A 23,816-nucleotide genomic window follows, 5' to 3' on the forward strand; every position below is an offset into this window, starting at 1 on the left:
TTTGGTGGATATATAAACATGATCTCCTGGTTGCAAATCCCATTCGGCCGCACGGTGGCCATCTGCGTACTTCTTGTAATCCTGTTTGGCTTTCTCTAGGTGTTTTTTAATGAGAGTCCATTGTTGGGCTGCCTCCCCCCACCATGAAGACACATCTGGCGAAGTCGGTGCGAGGGAAGGGGGAGCGTCTAATGGAAAAGGATTGAAGTGGGCCGCATACACAACCTTAAAAGGGGCTTCTCCTGTAGATGCATGTACACTGTTGTATGAAAACTCTGCCAGAGGGAGGAGGTCTACCCAGTTATCTTGTTGGAAATTGATGTAACAACGAAGGAATTGCTCTAGGAGTTGATTAGTTTTTTCCGACTGCCCGTCGGTTTGCGGGTGGTGGCTTGAACTGATTCCTTGCTCAATATTCAACATCTGTAAAAGCTCCCACCAGAAGTTGGCAACGAATTGTCCGCCGCGATCCGAAATCACCTTGGACGGAAAAGGATGTAATTTTACAATGTGTTTTAGGAATAGGTCTGCCAGTTTTCGCGCGGTGGGTATAGTGGTACATGGGATGAAATGAGCTTGCTTGGAAAACAGATCCACTACCACTAAAATGCAGTTGTGTCCCTTGGATACTGGTAAATCAGTGATAAAGTCCATGGATATCGTCTCCCAGGGTCTACTGGGCGTTTCCAGGGGTTGCAACAGACCCGGAGGCTTCCCTTTACGGGTTTTGGTGCTGACGCAAATGGGGCAGGAGGCTACGTATTGGGAAATGTCTTTGCGCATGCCCGGCCACCAGAACTGCCGTTGTATTAAATGAAGAGTTTTTAAGTAACCATAGTGTCCTGCGGTGGGGGCATCATGACACCGCTGCAAAACCTCCTTCCGCATACTGTCGGGCACATAAAAGCGATTTCCTGATAACCAATCCCCCTGCGGGGATTGATTCAGTTTGGATTTGGGTACTTTATCCCCCTCCTTTTCCACCTCAGCCTTAAGTTTCGATTTCCATTCTTGGTTGTGCGGAAGGGGCTGGATTGTGCGGCTGCGTGTAGTTACCACACCTCCCAATTGCGTAGGTGAGAAGACTGTATCTATAGTCTCCTCCCGTTTGCTTTTATGTTGGGGCATGCGCAATAGGGCGTCTGCAAGAAAGTTAGTTTTGCCCGGTAGGTAGTTCAAAGTGAAATTGAATTTGGAGAAAAATTCGGCCCACCGTAATTGTTTGGCATTTAATCGGCGGGGACTTTGGAGGGCTTCCAAATTTTTATGGTCTGTCCAAACTTCGAATGGGTGGCGTGCCCCCTCCAACCAATGCCGCCAATTCGTGAGGGCTGCCTTTACTGCAAAGGCTTCCTTCTCCCACACATTCCAATTTCTTTCTGCCTCAGAAAACTTTCTCGATAGGAATGCACAAGGTCGAAGCTTCCCGTCCTCCCCCTCCTGCAATAACACTCCTCCAATTGCAGTATCGCTGGCGTCGACCTGCACTATGAAGGGGTAGTTTTCATCGGGGTGGCGGAGAATGGGTTCTGTTATGAACTGCATTTTCAAGCGTTCAAAGGCTATTTGGCAATCAGGTGTCCACGGTAATTTGGAGCTGGGCTTTTTTGCTTGATCCCCTTTGTCTTTGGTTTTTAACAGTTCCGTCAGGGGAAGCGCGATCTGCGCGAAATTTGCAATGAATTCCCGGTAAAAGTTGGCAAATCCCAAGAAAGATTGCAGTTCTTTACGGGTAGTGGGAGTTTGCCATTCTTGGATCGCCTGTATTTTGGCTGGATCCATTTTTAAGCCATCTTGGGATATACAGTAACCAAGGTAAGTGAGTTCAGTTTTATGGGATTTGCATTTAGACAATTTAATAGGCAGTTTGTTATTCATTAGGGTTGCCAGGACTTTTTTGACCAATTGTACATGGTCTTCCTCCGATTCTGAATAAATTAACACATCATCCAGATACACCACCACTCCTTTATACAGAAATTCATGTAGCACTTCATTTATCATGGACATGAATACCGACGGGGCTCCAGTTAATCCAAAAGGCATAACTAAGTATTCATACTGTCCAAGGGATGTATTAAAAGCGGTTTTCCACTCGTCCCCGGCTTTGATACGAACATGGAAGTAAGCATCTTTCAAATCCAATTTTGTAAAGATCTTACCTTGAGCCACGACGTTGAGAAGATCTCGGACGAGTGGGATGGGGTAGGCGTTGTTGGTTGAAACAGCATTAAGTCCTCTAAAGTCTGTGCATAGTCGGAGTCCTCCGTCTTTTTTCTTTACGAAAAGTACTGGTGCCGCATGGGGACTATTGGCTGGACGAATGAACCTTCTCTGGAGATTGGTGTCAATGAACTTTCTGAGTTCTTCTCTTTCATGGAGACTCATAGGGTAGAGTCGGCCCTTTGGTAGCAAGGCTCCGGGTAAAATCTCTACCGCACAATCGGTCCGTCTGTGCGGGGGTAGGGTATCGGCTTCCTCTTCGGAGAAGGCCGGTAAGTAATTGGTACCCCAATTTTGATTCCACCGATGGTCTTCGCAGTTGGCGTGACTGAAGGTGATGCTTCCTTCTGCCCAATTTATGTAGGGGTTGTGATCGCATAGCCACTTGCTGCCCAGAATTAACGGGTATTTGGCTGTGGTACTAATAACAAAGGATCTTTTTTCCCAGTGTTGGCCCATGCCCGTCACCACCGGGATTGTTTCAGTGGTGACGGGGTTCATATTGGTGCCATCCATTTGCTCGAAGATGACTGGGTTTTTTAATTCCTGCACTGGTAATACCAGTCCATTAACCAGGGCGGGGGCAATGATGTCTCTAGAGCAGCCTGAGTCAATTAGGGCTTGTACACGGATATGCATCTTTCTTTCAGGGTTTAACAAAGTCACTGGTATAAACAATATGGACCCTTGTGGCCGGTCCCTTGTTGGGACGGACCGAGGGTGGATCTGCCGTTTGGGTCCCTTCACGACAGATCCATTTCGTTTCCCGACTGGGGGCTTTCTGGATTCTCCTCTCCGTTTAAGGCTGTAGGGTCGTATTCCATGAGTTCTTCCACCTCTAACCCTCTGTCGGGGACATTTTGTTGGGAAGTGCTACGAACCCTGCCCAATCTGGGAGCTGGTGTTGGGCGTTGTGATGGGGGAAACGGAGCAGGGGTTGGACGCCGTAATTGGAGCGGAGGTCTTTGCACAGGCCGGTATGGACATTGCGCTGCAAAGTGACCACCTTGCCCGCATTGCAAGCACAAACCTTGTTGCCATCTAGCATCTCTCGCTCCTTGGGTAGCATATCCAGTGCCCCGTCCTCCCTTCTGCAAAGTTAGGGGTCGTCTTTGTCCCGATTGTTGTTGTTGTTCGACTAATCGGACTTCTAATATATGATTCTCAACTTCACAGGTTAGTTGAATCCATCCTAACAGCGTAGGAGGATTGTCTTGCATGAGAGCTCTGTCCAAAAGTTTCGGGTTTAACCCCTGTTTGAACAATATTATTTTAGTGGATTCCTCACACCTGGGGCATTTGGCGGCTAGCTGTCGGAATTTTGTAACATAGTCTCTGGCCGACATGCTGCCTTGCTTAATAGCTTGCAACTCCGTTCTGGCTCTAGTCTCTTCTAACGGGTCTTCGTATTGTGCCCTTAGAGCATCCACCAACCCTTGTAAGGTATTAAGTTCTGGGGCCCCAACATTATATAGTCCTACATACCAGTCTGCCGCTCTGCCTTGAAGCCGTGATCCGAGATGTTCGATCTGGCTGGCCTCGCTTCTGAATAGATGTCCCCATCGATTGAAGAACTGTACCACTTGTACCAGGAAAAATCCCAACTTGGAGGGGTCTCCGTCAAAAGTGGCTTCCAGTTTTACCCAGCCCATTGGGAGATCTTGTCTCGGGACTGGGGTGGTGGTGGGGTAGTAGTCCATCGGAATGGATAGCTGCGTTTGCGGTGTGATAGGAGGCTGCTGGGGGGGTGGGGGTAGTTGGGGCCAGGGTTGTGGTGGCGGTAATGGTTGCCCGGGCCCCCCCGGCTGCGGCGGCAGATGCGGGGCCGGTTGAATTGGTGGCGGTCTTATTGGTTGGGTTGGTGGCGGTATCACCGGCTGAACTGGCGGTGGCCGTACCGGTTGGGTTGGGGGTGGTCGAACAGGTTGGGCCGGAGGTGGTCGCTGGGGTGCGGGTCGGAGCGGTCGAAGTGGGGGAGGCCTTACCGGTTGATCGGGAGGTGGTAACATCGGTTGAGCTGGAGGTAGCCTTATAGGCTGCTGTGGTGGTATTTGTTGAGGTCGGAGTGGAAGGGGCCGCTGCGGTGAGGGCCTGATAGGTGCCGGACCGCGCGGGCTTGCCCCTCCCGGCGTTGCCAATCTCGGACCTGGAAGTAGTCCTCGGGGTATGGTCTGCAGAGGTTGACCCCGCCCCTGGAGGCTGTTGCAAGGGGGTTGTTGTAGGCATTTGGTGTGGTGTCTCCCCCCTTGGAGGAGCTGGAAGTTCTTCTTGCTGATCCGGTTGGAGAATTACCGGAGAAGTTGGGGGGGGGTATTACCGGAGTAGTTGATCCCATCGGGCGGATTGGCTCATCTTCGCCTGCTCCCGGGACCTCTGTCGGAGTATCTCCAGGGCAGGGATCTTCAGGGACTTCTGTCGGAGTATCTCCAGGGCAGGGATCTTCCTCTTCCTCCGTGTCAGATGTAGACCCCTCAGGATCGTCTGGGCACAGGTTATCGGAGCAGGAATCCCCTTCACCTCCTGTCCCTTGTTCGTCCGTGGGTGTCGGCTGAAATGGGGCGGGCTCCCGTGGGTTGGAAATAACGCTTTGGAGGGTAGGTATTTGTAGAGCCATTTCTTCGGGTGATGGCCTCTCTCCATTCCCCGCTACCATTACTGAGAGTAGATGTATGGCATGAGCTAGGCTTTCTTCCATATCGGCTAACCTAGCTTCTAGTAATTGAACTCTACTTGGACCCTGTTGGTCCGTCGGTCTTTCACTCAGTGTCGTTGAGTCTCCTGCGGTGGTGGCCACCGGGGTACTCGGCCTCCATGATGGAGGGTCTCCCTGATCGTCTTGCGATCTCGCTGCTAGAATTCCTTTGGCCAATCCAGTAACTGCGGAAATGCCAGAATCCACAGCCAGGGTACGACTTTGCATTTGTACCCAACGTTGTTCGGAAATCTCTGGTTGTCCCATCCACGGGGTGACTTCCGAGTAGTCCCAGCTTAGGACGCCGCGGCGGGACGTTTCCCATTCCATCTGTTCGGTCGTCCTGTTCCAAAATAGCCATGGTTGGCTGCTGTCCTGCTCAGGGACTGTCTCTAGGCTTCGGCGCCCATCCATGGGTAACGGATGGAGCATCCCGCTGGCCCTGCGTTCTCTCGTTTCCCGAGGTCTGGGTCCCCACTCCGAGGGTGTGGGCACCGAGAACAGTGGGATGGTGGTGGCCTTCGGCTTTTCACCCTCACTGTCGAGATCGATGAGAGGAGGGGTGGTAGTTGAAGCTCCATTCCCCGCCAGTGCAGGGCCTTGAGGTTGCAACTGTTGATCGCCGGGAGAAGCATACGGATCAAACAAAGGATCCCTGTCCGGGACTGCTTTGGATTCCGATGAGCCCGGCTTAGACATGATTGGTAACAAAATGTCAGACTGTGGCTAGATAATGTCTTTCCTACAGGTTCTCCTTTACAAGCAAACAAGAGTCCATTGTTTGAATAAGGAAACTTTACTGCAGAAATAGTTCATTATAGTCCACTGGCCTGAATAGGAGATTCAGGATGGTACAAGAGCATTGTTACCAATGAAGAGAAAAGCATGAGGTACAAAGTAACAGTTCCCAGCTGAACCAGCCTCCCCCCACAGTTCTCAAAACAACAGCTTTCAGACTTGGGAAGCTGGACTCTCTCAAGGCCAATCTTGGGTGGAACGTTGATAGACATAACAATCTCTTTCGGTGAGAAGTCTGCTTGGGAACTTGTGCACCTGTGGAGAAAGCACTTAAACACTAGAAGCATTAGAAAATGGAGTCAGTACAGCTCATATACACACTGAACCTGACAAATTGTCCTTATACCGAATAAAGTAGATATTTTGCCACATATTTTACCAGAAATTTTGTTAGTCTTATAGGTGCTACTGGATTCTTGCTCTTTTCATTTTGCTGCTGTATTTAACTATGAAAGATACAACATATTCTTTGACAGTTTCTGAAACTTGCCAGGAACCCACAACTCACATTAAGTTGAATTTTGGGCACTCCATCCTGCTGCAGTGATCCTGTCTAAAGACCCTCAGCAGCTCAAGAAAATGAGAGCCCTGCAGGGGTCTGTAGAGTTCAGCATCTTGTTTCCAAGTGTTGCTTTTGGAAAGTCCACAAGCACAGCATGAATAGGCTTCCCTCATTGTATATTCCTAGCACAGAGGCTAACTAATGATGACTGCAACCCTATGACACTTACTTGGGAGTAAACCAATTAATTATAATGCGATTTTAGACTTGCCTAGGATTGCTCCATTTGTGGGTTGGTTTCAGTGGAATCCAGTCCATGCCCTACTATTTCCTGGCCATTACCAAAAAATCTTAGCTGATGAACTCTTTATGTGGCAGTTGATCTGTTAAACCAATGTTTTGGGATAAAGGAATAGTTAGTTTGCTGCTTGAATTGCCATTAAACATGTGAAAACCCTCTGGTGAATTCAGGCTCATACCTGACCTTGATGCAATGACCCTCCAGGCCCTGGGTCCTATTTTCAGTGTCTCATATGCAAGATACTATAAGGACAAGGGCATAGAAGGCCTCTGAGTATATGCATAGTGTATATTCTCTCTACTGAATGAATCAGTCCTTTGTACCTGGGATTAGAGGATAAGATATCAAAGTGGGTCTCTGCTTTCTGAATAAGAGAAGAAAATCCATAATATTTTCTGTTCTATACTATGAATTGAGATCATATAATTTAGGACCGTAGGTAAATATTATCTGAATTCCGTGCCAGCCTGTATAGTCAGTGGGAGTATTTCAGGGTTTTATGTTATACATGTGTACATGAATTACTATATCAGGCTTGAGTTTGTAACAATGCTTGTCCATTATGGCTGGGGCTGTGTGTATATCATCACATACTCTGCTCTCCTCCTCCCCCCGACCCCCATGTTGAAAAGTTCCAGGAACAGCACAGCAGGATTTGGTTTCTTTTGACTGAAGGGTACTGAAGATTTACAGTGCAATATTTATTTTCAACTTATTTACATGTTCTCCAAACTGATGGATTCCTCATTAAAAACACAGCGAGACTCCCAGCTGTCAGGAGAATATTTCCTAACTATTTGTTCCTATTGACTGAACATCAGCCAACCATCCCTGACTATTAATCAGCAATCTGACTAATAAATGAATGTTTGGCTAGCAGTTATAACAAAATGGTAAGCATAATTCTAAGGCCCCGAATCATGAAATAATTTCATGCTCAATTATTCTTTTTGTGAAAGAAGGTAGTGTAATAGTGATACCTGTTTGCTTTTCGCTGGACTAAATTCTAAATTTTTCATTCTTTAAGATGTGCTATTGCTGTTTATATTTGACACAACTTTTTATCCATCCAGGCCTTGATATAACAGGGATAGTTCTCTTTGCCATCATGACTTTAATGACACTGACTGCCAGCCTGGTGTTTGTGGAAGAAGTCTTCTACATCTACCGGAAAATCCTTTGCTCAAAAAGATCAATTTTCATTTGGATAAATGCAGCTGCTCCGGTAAGCTGGAGAAATAGATTAAATTTGACACAGAAAAGTATTTATTTTCATGTTCCAGAAAGGGAATTGCAAGGAGGGCACAGTCCAGAGTGAAGGCATCATAACACTGGGTGGGGGTGGGGGACAGGTTGGTGGTTGTCTTCTCATTAAGATGCTTCTAAAGATGGACTCTATCATGTAACAAGATTCTTTGTTGTTTAGGGCAGATTCAGCACCAGATCCCAATGGTCATATTTCAATGATCTAAGTTGGCTAGAACATTTCTTCTTGAGGAATAATTCACCAGCCTGATTAATTCCTATTGAACATAAGGATTGATATCCAGAGCACTCAATTAATATAAATTAAAATGTCTCTAAGCTTTTGTTTACCATTTCTTCAACCTGAACACACAGACAGACACAATTTAAAATGTGGGATGAGTCCATTTGAAAACTGAAGCCTCTGAGCCCATGCAAAGTGCCTTTCACTCAGCAACAATTAGCATCTTACAACATTCTCATTCAAAATTATTTTAAATGGGTGCAGCCATGACTGAGCTGAGTCAGGGACCTGAGATGTTGCATTTGGGAGATATTTCCACACCTCATTTTTGGAAGGGTACTTTCTCCTGTATCTTAAACCATTTTTCAAAAAATATCCCTAAAAATGTTGAAAATCAAGGGAAATTTTGCTTTGCTCAGTAGTGGCAGGATTTTATTCACATTTTTTAATTTCATAAATTTCTTTCATCCTAAATCATTACCAATCTTGCTGTGTCTATCTCTTTCTTTAGGTAATAGCTACTACATCGTGCATTGGAATGTGGATTCCTCGCTCAACAATGTTTACAGATTTCACTGCTGCAGTGTATGTGTGCCTTCAGTTCACAGCGGCACTTCTGAGCCTTTAACAACCACTAGCATTAAGCAAACATATAGTTATTTGGTATATATGTAAGAATTGCTTTTTGCTTCATAGAAATAAAATCCATTATTTTGTTATGTGAGGAGAATAAAGTTAACTCAGTTTTTGATGCTAGTATGTAGAGACAGCCAGTTAGTCAATAGAATTGAATGTTAAATGGGATTTTTTACTATTATTGTTGTTTAGTTTGTATGTGAAAAGCTTGTAAGATCTTTGACAGCTAAACTGAAGCAATAGTGCCTCATTTATTTCTCAAGGATATCATACAAAACACACACTTCCATCCTATGACATTTCACCCAATTTTTCTTAGCAGTACATTGCAGCAATCTGATTTTTTTCAAATGGAAGAAAGTAAAATCAATGTAGAAATAATATCAAAGTGGGAGATCTTGATGGAGGAGCCTGTTAACTGTTAATTTCTAAGGGGAAATGAAGAACCCCGTTGCCATCTGAGAGGCAATGAAATAATATTAAATCCATGGAAGAACAGGAAGATGGGCTATCTTTTTTTTGTTTTTACAAAATAGAATGTTTTTGACATCAAGGCTTATGACCATCATCTCATTCAATGGCAAAGAGGAATTCCTTCACTAAGTAGGAATATGATAGTTCTTGACAGTATGCAGTGCAACAGAGATGTAATAGTTTTTCTATCTACTGCCCAAGATATTCTGGACCTGGTTCTGCACTGGTTTTTGCACTTTCCCCCCAAATATGTATTGCTACATATTTGTGAGATGAGCTCTCAGGGCAGCTTCATATGTTACATTTTCCCTACACAGATATCAGTGATTATATCATGTCTGAAGGGTGTCATCAACTGACAAAGACTTGTTAACCTATGGGTACTTTTTTCTTTCTCTAGGTTCTTTGCCATAGTTATCCACAAGTTCCTCCTCATGATGATTAAAGAATGTGGTGGTCAAAAACTATTCCTCAAGCGCTTTGAAAATGACCGGTTCAAGATAAGCACAGGTCCTTGCTGTTGCTGTTGCCTTTGTCTCCCTCATATGCTCATCAATCGGTGAATAAAACCTGTTCATTCAGAATGTTAGAGAAGCAAATCATCCTAACAACATATAATCACAGCGCCACCTGTCTGCTAAAAAATAATAATCCTGGTACACCTTTAATGTGACAGTGAGGTAGAGATCACACTGTAGTGTCTACTCTAACTTTTTGAACCATTCCTCGCACATCTTGAAATCTTTGTTCTGACCTAAAAAGCCATATACTCTGTAGAGACAACCTCATTTCCAGGCAACCTTACAATCAGTCAATCAGTCAGGTGTAAGTTGCAGGTTCCCTGTAATGCCTGCATGTACAGGACTGGATTCAAAATAGGCCCACATCATTCCTGGACAAGGGGCTTCAGCCTTCCTCCACGTACCGTTTTCCTGACTTGAAACAGCCCCATGGGACACTAATTTCCCTACTGGAGAAAATCATTTATGATCTGAATTGGGCACCACACACAAAGGAATTGAAGGGAAACCAGCACAATTCATGTCCAACTAAAATACAGAGTGGGAAGCCAGACACAACCTGTGTAACTGTAATGTGTGTAGCAACTTAGCATATGTATTCCCATTATATTTTTAACTATCTACTAAGGATGGCCTCTTGAAAGTGCCTTCCATATATCATATGAACAGGAAAAGGATGTGGTGGAGAAGAGAGCTTGAGATAGATGACTGGATTCAAGTCTTGTCATTGTGATACATCTGGTGATAATGGCAGCTATTATTAAGTACATATCTGCATATCAGATCTTAGGATCTGAGTGAATGTCTAATAACAGCCTAAAGCAAACTGAATTGCCTTGGACTGAGTACAATAAAGCTGATCAAGGGAAGACATGTCAGCAAAGCAACAACTGATATGTTCTGAAACAGCTTTCTTGAGAAATCAAGATCTGCTGATCTGCCAGTTCATTTGCAATCTTGTTTGAACTGTTTATAGTTCTCTAATTATTCACAGGTATAAAATTGTCACTATAATTATATAATTATTATGCAATTATGGCTTTATTAATTGAGCAATTATATTAAGCCAAAGTTCATTAATATAGCACATGAAATAGCAGCTTTCCAACATTAATGAAAATGCCTGAGGGGCAAAGTGAGTAAGGCTGGGGATCTGAATAAAAGAGGGAGAAAGATGGTAATTGTAGATGGATATTGAGTAGGGTTGCCAGTGTACAGAGCACTTTCAGGACCTGGGATCATGTACTGAAGAATAAGGGCAAGTTTTTCTGAACCCTTCTGGGCTTCTAGGCAAAAGGGAAGGACAGCCAAGCATAAGGGCCACAAGCATTGGCTGCCACATCAAAAGCAGTACTAACCCATTGAGAGATAAGCACTAAAATGGTTATTTTTACAAGTTCTCACAACAGCCTGGAAGATGCATTCTCTGACTCCAAGAGATGTGAGTACCAGCTGATGTTTCATAAAAACCACTCTGTGCCTGCTTGGAGGAATTCTAATAGTATTTCACATGTTCCAATGCTGAATCCAGGCATTCAAAATGTAAGCTTGAGCCGAGTCATATATGAAACTCTTGCACAGAGGGAATGGTACCATGTTTGTAGTCCCATCATGTCTTCTGTATGAAGGAGGAACCAGGAATGGGCACTGAACTTGCAAACTGATGCTAAACATGCCGAATCTTCGCAGTTTGTTCCATCTCTCTGCATTTTAGCAACAGGATTAATGTTAAAAACTTCAAGTAATAATTTTAATGTCAAATAAATGGTTTTTGGTACATCCCTAAATCTAAAACTGCTGCAGACACTAGAAATAGGTGTTCATAGCTGAATAGTAGCTTTCTGGTTCGATGCTGATTAATAGTAACAAAGATATTTATTTTTTTGCATGTGCTGATATGTCCAGTAATTCCAAGACAGAGGAAGGACATATTTTAGTCCTCACAATAACTTAAAGCCTGGTGTTAATCATAATATACAGTGGTTGTTCAGAGCAGTCCCAGCCTGTGGTGTTGTGTCTCATATCTCATACATGTGCACTAGTAACAGACAGCACTTCTACATCATCATCTGAGGAAAGATACTACATTGGTACAGATCTGAGTAAAAAGGGATGTAATAGAATGGGATTGTGGATGACTCACTTATATGACATTGTATGCAGATTCATTAGGGCCAGCAATCCTGGATACCTGGGATATGGCATCATTCAGTACAAGAGAAGTTGGCATTGCCTTGCTTCAGATGTTCCTTTGGAGAATTTTTCCTCTATTTTTCTCCCACAAGGGACTCAAAGAGGATTACATGGATATTAAAACAGCTACATAAAATGTAGAAGTAATGCAACAAATAATCAACAACAATAATAATAAAGAAGTGCTGTCAAGCTGCAACCACCTGTGCATAGCAATCTTGGTCTTCCTTGATGGTTTCCCATACAAGTACTGACCATGATCAACCAACTTAGGAGTGCTGATGAGCTCGTGCTAATACTGAGCTATTCCGGCTGTAATAAGCAATAAACAATACAAATAACATTAACAAATCAACAATAACTAACATACTTCTTAAAATCAATCATCTTATTAGCTTCAGCCATCAGCTAGGAAAGTCTTCCTAAATGTTCATCAGTATTCAGGATTTACTTCAGCAATTTGCAGAAAACCTTTCAACACGTTTGGGAGTTTCTGCTGCTCCATAAAATGTATCCATGTTTCTTTCTCACTTCTCTGGCAAAGTTCAATCAGTATCAGTATGCTATTTTTATATTTCTGCCTTGTTCCTAATGGCCTTTTTGGGTTTTGTATGTGTTGTTTATATGATTTTATGTGAGCCACCTCAAGCAGGTCCCTGGAGCCACTGCATATAAATTCTCCAAATAAATATGGTCATCATAATTATTAACAGTTAATCCCCATTTTTTGTTTATTTGACAGGAAAACACTATTTTTACTGAAACTTGGGACATTTCAGTTGGCTTTCCTCCGCCCTGTTCTAATGTTTCTATCAATAGTGCTTTGGACCAATGGAAGCTACAGCCTTTCTAACGTAAGCAAATATTTAAACTTTTCAAAACCTGACAAAGTTTGTTAATGAGTATCTGAACACTAAACATTTCTGGTGCAATTCTAACCAGAACCTTCAATATGGGTCAAGCCAGACAAGATGCTTAAAGATCTGTGAATGGATTTCCATTATATTTATTGCTAAAGAGAAGGTGTGGATGATGGGAATGTTCAGTGGAAAGGCAAAGGAACTTCCCCCCAGCAACAGTCTCAACTGTCCTTGTGCAGCTGCTGCATGCCCCAGAATGTTTCCGCAACAGGGCAAATAGCCCTTTGAAGGTGAAGTTGGAAAATGATGGGCTATAGTGGGGTGAGGGGAATGCTTTGGTTCCAATCCAAATAAGATAACCCAATGACTGCTATTTAGCAATAAAAATGTATTGAAAATTATGAATCTTGCAGCATTTCGTCTGGCTCCCTACCAGTTACCACTCTTTGTCCGTCCTTTCTCTTTGAGAGAAGGCTGAGTAACAGAACGACATTCTTGCTGACTTCACTGTCTAGACTGGCTTTTGGCCCAGGTATGGCTCTGGGATATTTCTTGTGGATTTAGTTTATGATTTTTACATGGGATATTCTCAGTGCTATTGGTTTTGATTAAAAAGGGAACATATTTTAATTTTAATCATCCCTGCCTCAGAGCAGGAAATGCCATGCCACAGAATATAACCTGTACGGCTGTTTAATTTACCTTTCAGTTATCTCCTAACGGAGCTGCCATATGGATTAACTGCTTTGTAGGCATTCTCACAATCATTGCCCTTTGGCCAATTGGAATTATGTTTCAACGAGTTAGAGTTCTTCTCAACTGCAAGAAGATTGTTCCTAAATTTGCTCTTTATCAGGTGAGAAAACTTACAAGGCTTTGCTACAGGCCTTAATTTGAAGTCTCTCATGGAGAACTGTGTGTGGCAAACTGAAAAGAGAGATCAACAATCAAAAACCCATTTTTGAATCTCAATTGCTTAACGCTGCATCTTTAAAGTTTGAAATGTGACCTTTGTTGGACTTTTTCATTCTGTGATGGGCACGAACCAAAATACGAACCAAAATTTGTGACGAACCAGGCCAGTTCATGGTTCGCAAACCAGCAGTTCATCAGATCCTATTACTTTTTTTTTCACTGTTTATTTTTCATTTTACAAAATACAAAGTATAAAACAATCAAAGTGTATAACAAATAGATAAGTCTTGGAACAATTTACAACCATTTAGCTACTACAATAACTACATCAGTCATAAGCAAAGATTAACAGCTAAACTTTGTTCATGGTATAGTTAAAAAACTGAGTGTATTAGGGTCAACATCAGGCAATTGGTGGATATTGTGTAAATGATTCAAAAAAGGCGTCCACTGAATAGAAAATGTTGACTGGTACTGTGGTGAATCTAAAGAGTGTAAATAATCAGCTATTTTTTCCATGGTGAAAGTGTCCCACACTTTCTGATACCATTGTTGTATTTTCGGTAATTTCCCTTGTTTCCAAATTGATGCTAATAACATTTTTGCTGCTGCTAGTAACATATATTAAGTTTTTCCTGATCATTGGTATGGTTGAATCTTCCCATAGACCTAATAAGATTGTCTCAGGTTTCTTAGGTATATCATAGTCTGTTATTTCCTTGATTTTCTGTATAATTAAGTCCCGGAACAATTGGATTTTAGGGCATATGCACTATAGGTGAAAATAATCTCCAACTTGGTCAGATCCCATTTCTGACGAACTGCCACGAACTTTAGGCTGGTTTGTTTGGTTCATCACTGCACACTGGTGCCGATCAATCAGTTTCCTAGGCAACAAAGGATGGACTTCCTGCAGACCTTCTGCTGAACTGGAAGTGACCTTCTGCTGGCCTGGAAGCGACGATTTTCTGACCTGGATGTGCCATTTTCACAATCCAAACAAACCATTTCATGAATGGGGGGCAGGTTCGTGAAAGTTTGTGATTCATGAAATTTGATGAATCACAAACCACATGGTTCTTTTTTTTCCGGTTCATGCCCATCTCTATTCTGTGGTCTTCATGAGACTGTGAATGGTAAAAGAACGTCACACATACTGAGTTCCTTTTCCTTTCTATGAGAGAAACTTTGGGGGTAAAATATATATCCTGCAATACAATGCTAAAATTCCTTTGTGAACTTCAGTAATGATCAGCATAGGATCGCTTAAATGGCTGCAGTACCCTACAATTTCTACCACACCCCACCCTGGCCACTCTACCATAAATATATGGTATTTTTTAAAAACTTGGCCTCAATCCTGAAAAAGTTTGTTCCATTGAATTCAATAAGAAAAGTTAGTTGTAAATGCAACTCAATCACAACCAATTGGGATGTCGGGGGGAGTGATTGGCTCCCTTATTGTCCATAATAAGATGTAATGCTACAGTGATGACTGGTCTGCTTTTAAACCTGCACCGCAAAAAGCCTGTTAATTGACATGCAAATAGCATGTTTGTACTTATGTGAATGTTCTCTCCAGAGAAATCTCAAGCAAAGGATCCCTGTCCTTTGGCTGCTAGCCCCCAGAGGATTAAAGAGAATCATTGCCCCCTCTTTTCCCCTTGTCAGAACAACATTGTCTTTTCTCAGGTGAGTAGCCAAGTTGGTCTATAGTAGAAAAGCAAGATTTGGGTCTAGTAGCACCTTAGAGACAAACTAGATTTCCAGGGTGTAAGCTTTTGAGATTCTTGAAAGTTCACACTTTTGAAATCTTGTTGGTCTCTAAGATGCTACTGGACCTGAATACTGTCTTTTCTATAGTTGTGCTATTCTTCAGCTCTAAGAAGGAACATTGATACTTCAATCAAGGGCTAAAAAAAGGGAGGGCTTTATTTTATTTTAGCTAGAAAATGTACTTTTTCATGCATGCATACTGAATTGAAGCAAATAGCCTGCTATTCGTTCATCCATTTATTACTCTACACCCCTTATGCAGTTTATCCTCATTCTGAGCCAGCTGCAGGCATCCATCATCAACATACTGGCTATGCAAGGGGTAATTGCTTGTGCACCCCCACTGTCATCATCTGCACGAGGAGCATGTAAGTTGCTTAAGTTTCAGTTGTTTTGACAGACTGAAGTGGTTTCCATCTTAGATGCAGTTACAATGATCAGAGTTTTCCATACTAAGTAGTGCAAACCATGAGACGAAGTCAGTCCCAGTTGGCTTACAACTGTAATCCAAAGCTCATTTCCTAAGGCATAAGCCCCATTGAATCCTTGCAGTTTACTTACACATATACATGTAGAGGATCATGTTTTCAGGGTGCTTTCACAAGTAAGATGTAAGGCAGTTTTTGCTTCAGTACGTAAGGCAAATGTAAAACTTACATTGGCTAGAATGCTCTTTTGAACAACAAAAATTTCCATAATAGCAGTGATCAAATGTTCACAGAAATAGCTCCAGAGGGCTTTGTTTATGAAATGCTCTCAGACTGCAGTCCTACACACACTGACTTGAAAGTACTTCCCATGAAGCATGAACAACCCAAACCTAAACCTTAGGCATCGGTGCATCAGTGACACTGGCCTGGTGCCAGTACTCCTAGCTGGCGTCCTACACTCACTCAACAGAGGGGAAATGTGTGGGAAAATGGCCCAGCTCTTCCAATATAATCCTATGCAAAGTTGTACTTCTAAGCCCATTGACATCAGTGCACTTAGAAGGATGTAATTCTTTTAGTATTGCACTGTTAGAGGAAAAGAGCACTGGAATTACACTGAAGTCCAAAGCAATCCTGTAACAACTAGACATGAGCACGAACAGAAAAAAAACCCAAACACACTGTTCGTTGTTCGTTGTCATCCACAAACAATGAACAACGAACATTGATGAACATGACCTGTTCACAAACATGTTCATTGTTCATGTTCGTGGTCCTTTAAAGATCCCTTTAAACTATCAGGTGGCAGGCGGCAGGGGGAGATTCCCCCCTGCCGCCTGCCAGCTGATAGTTTAAAGGGCCGTGTCCTGCCACTTGCAAGTGGCAGGGCCCTTTAAACAACCTACATCCTCCAGCCCCTACCCCAGCGCCACCGGGCTGCTGCTGCCTGGAGCGAGATGGGCGGGGAGAATCTCTTTGTCCCTCTCACACCGGGACACTGACAGAGCCTCTGGGCTCCTGCTGCACCAGGTGTGAGAGGTGCAGGGAGAATATCTTCATCCCTCTCGCACCAAAACAGTGGGCACCGCCAGGCTGCTGCACCCAGTGCGAGAGGGGTGGGGAGAATCTCCTTGTCCCGCTTGCACCAGAACAATGGCAGCGCTGCCGGGCTACAGCACCCAGTGACAGATGGGCAGGGAGAATCTCCTCATCCTTCTTGCACTGAGACGGCGGGCACCGCTGGGCTGCTGCACCTGGTGACAGAGGTGCTGGGAGAATCTCCTCAACCCCCTCGCACTGGGACAGCAGGCACCGCCAGGCTGCTGCACCCGGTGCGAGAGGGACGGGGAGAATCTCTTCATCCCTCTCGCACTGGGAGAGGTAGCGCCACCGGGCTGCTGCGGCCCAGTGCATGAGGGACGGGGAGAATCTCCGTGGGATCCATGGGTCCCTCCCTTTCCTGTCATTTGACAGTGGAAAAAGCTTGATTCTCTGTGGAAGCTACTTTGAGGGGTTAAAGCCAGAAGGAGTTCAGACAGTCCATGCCTCTGTTGCCAGAGAAATTGATTGAAAGGCATCAGACTGTCTGGCTTGATGAATGACTAACGCAACAAACGAGGCTTGCAATGACCACTTGTTCGTTTGAAATGGGGCCTCATGAACAGCTTGTTCGTGAACAGCCGATCGGGCTGTTCGTGGGTTTTTTCAGTTCGTAATGCTGTTTGTGCCTATGTCTAGTAACAACCCACCAATCACAGTGCAAATTGCTGACAAGGCAACCAATCAGCCAAAGCCAGCACCTGCTCCTGACATCAGTTCACTGCTACCCATGTGCAGAACACTACAAGGGAGGAGATATAGGAAACAGCCCCTCCCTCCACTATAGTGTAGAATGTGGCACAAAGAGTCTGCACCCTGGGACAAATCCACACCAAGGAAATCCACAAGTTTGAGTCCCCTCGTGCAACCACATTTCCTTTTGGCAGGTGGACACACAAGGAAGCAGCCACTCTGACTACGTCACCCAAATGCTTCTGCAATTTACTTGTCAGACCCGAGGGAATGCCCAAGACCTCTCCCACACAAGAGTCAAAGTCTTGGGGTGGATGGAGTGTCTAAGGAGCATCAGCATTTTGCCAGGAAAGGGCGATGCAAATATTAAGGCAGCCACAAAGGAACACACCAGTGCACTATCATAAAACACATTCCTGTCCTTGAACTTGTTCTTTTTATGTTTGCCAGATATGAACCAACAACTGCTCATTATGGAAATGTTTCTCATAACTTTGATCTCACGGGTTGTCTACAGGAAAAGATATGATGACTTGGAGCTTCCAGAGTGTTCTGGCCAAGAAAACAAGGACAACAATCAGGAGAGCAAGACGGGCTTAGGAGACAATATAATTGGAAAGGAAATGCCAGACATTTAGATGCTGGTCCTGGGATGGTGCCTTTAAACTCAGTTTACTGTGCCAAGATTCTGATCAATGCATTTGCTGTACATGCATCAGTGTGCCTGTATAACATGGTAATGTGAAAGCACAGTCTTGACATAGCAAGTGGGAATAAATTCATATGAATTGGGCAATCAGGAATAAAAAGTGGTTGTTGGGGCTAAATTTATATAATGCACACCAGTGAAAGAAACCATGATGGTGAAGTCTTCTGCTTTGACAAGGCCTCTGCTGTGTAAGCAATCTCCACCCCCACCCCCCTCAAGTGCAGTAGTTGATGAAATCACTCTCACACCAGCAGTGTTTTACACAGCTCTAAAGGATATTCTTCTTAGAGAAATATCATCCTGCTTCAACACAAACTTTCCTTTATTTGGATATACTGCTATGCCAGACAGGAATGCTTCCTTGGATTCCATGTGTGGGTTTGGGGAAGGCTCAACTCTACCCCTCCTTATTTCCCAGTTCATACAGTACAGACATGCATATCTTGGAAGTCCACTCCTTTCAAAGTATCTTTCACTAAATTAGGGATGGATAAAGGGAAAGATTAGCATTCTCCTGATTTAGGAGCAGAATGTATATCTCTGTCCTTCACTGAGCTGGGGGAAGAGGAAATGCGAATCAGATATCAGATTTTATAGATGGCTTTTAAAATAAAGACAGAGATCCAGCACCACTATATGGTCGTCCATCTTCACCTTCATTACAGGCCCTTTTTCTGTCCATCCACATTGTGAGGAGAGGTGGGTGGCCAGAAGAGATGAGACCTTCTCAGTGGCCACCCCTAGCTTTGGAATGCCTTTTCCCTTGTTTCTGGTGCCATCACTCAGGTTTTTTGGCAGCAGGCTATGACGAAGGAAATGCCAATTGCCGGGAAGTGAATTAACAAAGTGAGTGAGTTTTAATGTTAGATATATATACATATATATGATTTTATCTTTTACGTATTTACCCATTTTAAGTATTTAAAAACTGCTCTTTTTATCTGTACTTTACTTGGCTGGTCTTGTGACCATAATAAACCTTTGAATTTGAGAGAGAAAAGTAGCAATAGACTGATATGGAGATATTGGTGGTGGAGAGTGCCCTCAAGTCATAGTTGACTTATGGCAACCCATGGTGGAGTTTTCATGGAAAGACACTAACAGAGGAGGTTTACCATTGTCTGCTTCTGCAACCCTAGTCTTCCTTGGAGATCTCCCATCCAATTACTAACCAAGGTTTACCCTGCTTAGCTTCTGAGATCTGACGAAATCAGGTTCACCTGGACTATCCAGGTCAGGGTAGGAGATATTACCACTTGTCTATTTTAAATTTAAAAATAGATTGTTGTAGTTATATAGTGCTGTAACAAAGACTGATTTTGAAAATAAAACTTTATAAGCTCTCCGGTGGTGCAGAATGAAAAAAATTATGAGAAAATGGTGCCTGCAACTAGGGGCTGATAGAAGGAAAATGGTACCAATGTGAATGGGAAAATTTGCAGAGCAGGAAAATGTGCACCATTCCTACCAGATGGGATGCTAATACACTGGGGCTGTGTTCTTTCCAAAAAGATAAAAGTAAAGCAAGTTTGGGAGTTACTGAGGATGGAGAAAACCTAGAAACAGGATGGTTACAGGACAATGTTGTGTGGAAACTAAAAAAAGAAAGTACTCCAGTTCAGAACCAAAGCAGACAAAAATCTCTGTGTGAAAACAGCCATTGCCTTGGCTATATTAGGATTTGTGTTAGTCACTGGCTGCTTCCACACATGTTGGATAATCCACTTTCAATACGCTTTAGTGAACATTTATAACTGATTTTCCATGTGTGGAACAAAAAATCCATTTCTAAAGGATAACTAAAGTGCATTGAAAGTGCATTATTCAACGTGTGTGGAAACGGCCATTGTTCTGTCAGTTATTTTTCTTTTAATTCTGCTACTGTTTTACAATTGGTTAATAGATTTGATTGGTGTATCTTTATTTGGGTTTTAGCATTATTTGAGTTGTTCGATCAATTTTTGTTATTGTTATGAAGCCTCTTGGACACTGGTGAAGGGGCAGCACAAAAATATGTAAATAAATTAAATTATGAAATAATATTAACAAAGGCTGTTTCTGTAAGGACTGCGAAGTAGCTTTCCAAAAGACTCCACTGGGTTAATAGAGCTTTATTGAAAAGTTGTTAGTTTCAAGATCTTATGCGGTTCATTGTCAGGAATGAGACACAACCAAGTATTGAGAACATACATCATTCACAGGCTAATATTCCTCCGCCTTCCAAGAGGCTGGCTAATTCTGCTGGAAACTATCTGCACAGGGGAGTACACAGGGTTATGTGGGCTTCTTTCCCAGTGGCTAGGAGCAAGCATAGTCAAAGAGAGAGAATTCCAGGAAGAATTCACATCCTGGTAGAGTGAAGAAACACAGCTGCAACAGATAAACATAACATCATAACCTCCAGCCCCGCCCCACCCCTGGTATGCCACCATCCTGACAGTTTCCACATATCCTTAAAGGGACAGCCCACTCACTGAACACTGATGGCTTTTCCCCTTCACTCCAGACGTCTCTGTTTTCAAAACGGTTGCAAGCTGTTTGGCTTCCATTTTTTTGGCACCTTTCTGGGAATGCACTTTTTCGCAATCCCTGAAAAGGCTCTGAAAAAACAGAAGTCAAACAGTGTGAAAATGTTTTGAAAATTGAAACACCTGGAGTGAAGGGGGAAAGCTTCCAGCATTCAGTAAGTGGGCCATCCCTTTAAAGATGTGTGGAAACAGCCAAAGAATAAAGACATAGCATATGTAAGGATATTAAACTTTAGAGTACCTGTATTTTAGATACTCTTCATCTGTTGTATTGGAACAATAAATTTATTAAACATGATTTTGCCTTAGAGCAGAACCACAAGTGACAAAAGGCACAGATTGGACACTTGTCTGCTTCCCTCAAGTTTTGATGGGAAATGTAGGCAGCTTGGCGGAATGTTGGACAAGTGACAGTTGAAAAGTCCATTGGACAGCAGTCAGAGAGCGAAGCTGCGAGACCAGGATGCCTACATTTCCCATCAAAACTTGAGGGAAGCAGACAAGTGTCCAATCTGTGCCTTTTGTCACTTGTGGTTCTGCTCTTAGACTGAATCAGACTTTTGCCCATCTAGCTAAGTATTTACTCTGACTCTTCTAGCCCTATTCAAATGACTCATTCATGTGTTGACTCAGCGCTGGGGGAGGAGAACAGGCACGAGAATGCTGACCCACCAATTGCCTCTGTGTGATCACTGAATCATCTGCATGGTGTGAACACACAGGATGTACCTGTGAACAAGCCTCCTCCTTTTGATAAGCGACTAGGGTTGCAACTAGGATTGCACTTGCTTTATTCTTTGCCTTCACACACGTCAAGTGCAGAAGCGCTCCCAGGGCAGCATGAAGACATCACTTCCAGGAAATGGCGTCATCGTTCTGGGCCAGGGAGTGTTCCTGCACTTTGCAGCTGGGCAAATTTGGGCCCCAAATGTCATTGCACTGCCCTGGGAGCACATCCAGGAGGCTTGTTTCCCCACCTTTCCCCAGCTGGGCAGGTGAGTGGTGGCGGGAGACAGAGGGTGGGAGCAGGTGATCCCCAGCCCCATTGGGGGACCTAAGATCCCTACAAGCAACATTCAGTAAACAGTATGAATGGTCATGGGGAGGGCATACTCAAAGGCACTCCCTCTGTGTAATCGCACCATGCAGATGACTTGGTGACTGTGCAGAGGCTGGGGGTGGGGCTAGCATACTTGTGCCCACTCTCCTGCCCCACGTGGCCAGTCCATGTGCAGATGGATCATTTGCATGGGGATTGTGATCTACAGGTATCCAAGCAGGTATTTCTAGCAAACTCGCCCAACACAACTGTTAACATTTAAGGTATTTATAAACTTATTCATAGAATTTCTTAAATGCCCTACTAACTACCAATCATACAGAATTCCAGATAATCTTTTTTAAAAAGCCTCATGTAAAAATAATGAAAACACAATTAGAAGAGAAAATACAGCAAGTCAGTAACAGCTGAAGCCGTTTCACATAAAAACATGGGTGGAAATAATCTAATGAAGGAGCCAGGTGAATCACCTCAGGAATGGAATTCCACAGGTTGGTCACCACAGCAGAGAATGGCTTCCTATGCATCTACTCAGCTGTTAACTACAGTAATCAGTGTGGGACCACAGAAAAAGAACTGGATCCAGCTCAAGCACTGTGCAGGGCCTGCGCAAAGCTCCCCAATCCTCTCAGATTTCCCCTCCCCCCCAGCAGACCTTTCTGACTGCAGGAAAGTTTTTTCCCAACATCATGGGACCTGTGTGGACTAATAGCTCTGCAGATCAGGAGGCTACTGTCAGGGGCGAAATCACTCCCTTTTTCTTCTTCTGTCAGTGGTTAATGTCAGACCTGTGGCTAGATAATGTCCTTACTCCAGACTACCTTCTGCAATCAGACAAAAGCCCGTTGTTTTCAAAAGTTTACTGAAGAAAGAATTCATTATAGTCCACGGGCCTAGATACAATATCCAGGCTGGTACACGTGTATTGTTACGAATGACAGGCAAAGCATGAGTTACAAAGTATCAGAACCCAGCAGGCCCAACCTCCCCCCATAGTTCTCAAAACAATCACTTTGAAGCTGAGAAAGCGAAAGTTTCCCAAGGCTGGAGAAGCGATAGCCAAAACAATCCTCTTCCGTGAGATAGCTGCTGGGAACATCTTGGCACCTGTGAACAAAGCACTTAGAATACTGAAAGAATTAATATGGAGTCTCTTTGGTTACATACATACACTTCAACCCTGACATTCTGCCTCCTCTAAGATGCCCCTCCCCCAGGTTTGTGCGGATAACGAGTGTGAAAAGTTCTGATAAGTCTAGGAGCATGTACATGTGAAGAGTGCACCCATTCATCAAACCCAGAGTCAAAATCCTTCCATCTGATAAGGTAAAACAGCAGGTTTCTTTTAAGCTTAGAGTCCAAAATTTGTTGTACTTCGTAATGGGTTTGATCATCAATTAAGGTTGGAATGGGAGGGGCTCGAGCATGCCAGTGGTCTGCTGCTGGTGCCTTCTTTAAAAGACTGACGTGAAAGGTATCATGAACATGGCGCAAATTTTTTGGCAAATCTAAGGCAACAGTCACTTTGTTGATTACTTTACGAACAGGAAAGGGTCCTAAAAATTTCAAAGCTAGTTTGCAACTGGTTTGTGTTACTTTCAAGTTCTTTGTGGATAGGTAAACAAGGTCTCCTGGTTGTAAGTCCCATTCGGCCGCACGATGGCGGTCGGCGTATTTTTTGTAATCCTGTTTGGCTTTGTCTAGATGCTGTTTAATTATAGTCCATTGTTGAGCAGCTTCCCCCCACCAATCCGAAACGTCGTTGGCTGCAGTAGTAGGAGTGGGGAGCGCTTCAAACGGGAAGGGTTTGAAGTGGAAACCATAAACGACTTTAAAAGGAGTTTCTCCAGTAGATGCATGCACACTGTTATTATACAAGAATTCCGCGAGGGGAAGCAAATCGACCCAGTTATCTTG

General features: G+C 43.6%; 1 protein-coding gene across 2 annotated transcripts in view; it reads left to right on the top strand.

The window, feature by feature from the left end:
• Positions 1-20,346, top strand: part of LOC129325430 (organic solute transporter subunit alpha-like) — a 38,341-nt gene extending 17,995 nt beyond the window's left edge. The window contains exons 2-8 of one of the 2 annotated variants that reach the window (XM_054973063.1): positions 7,590-7,741; positions 8,517-8,590; positions 9,516-9,674; positions 12,572-12,683; positions 13,399-13,545; positions 15,643-15,748; positions 18,120-18,202. In XM_054973063.1, the coding sequence (XP_054829038.1) occupies positions 7,590-7,741; positions 8,517-8,590; positions 9,516-9,674; positions 12,572-12,683; positions 13,399-13,545; positions 15,643-15,748; positions 18,120-18,121 (752 nt within the window). In that variant the 3' untranslated portion in view covers positions 18,122-18,202. Of the gene's footprint in view, positions 1-7,589; positions 7,742-8,516; positions 8,591-9,515; positions 9,675-12,571; positions 12,684-13,398; positions 13,546-15,642; positions 15,749-18,052 lie in introns of both variants that reach the window. The other variant, XM_054973062.1, reaches the window with a different exon arrangement.
• The last annotated feature ends 3,470 nt before the right edge of the window (positions 20,347-23,816 follow it).

This window comes from Eublepharis macularius, chromosome 3, assembly GCF_028583425.1.
Source record: "Eublepharis macularius isolate TG4126 chromosome 3, MPM_Emac_v1.0, whole genome shotgun sequence".
NCBI lineage: Eukaryota > Metazoa > Chordata > Lepidosauria > Squamata > Eublepharidae > Eublepharis > Eublepharis macularius.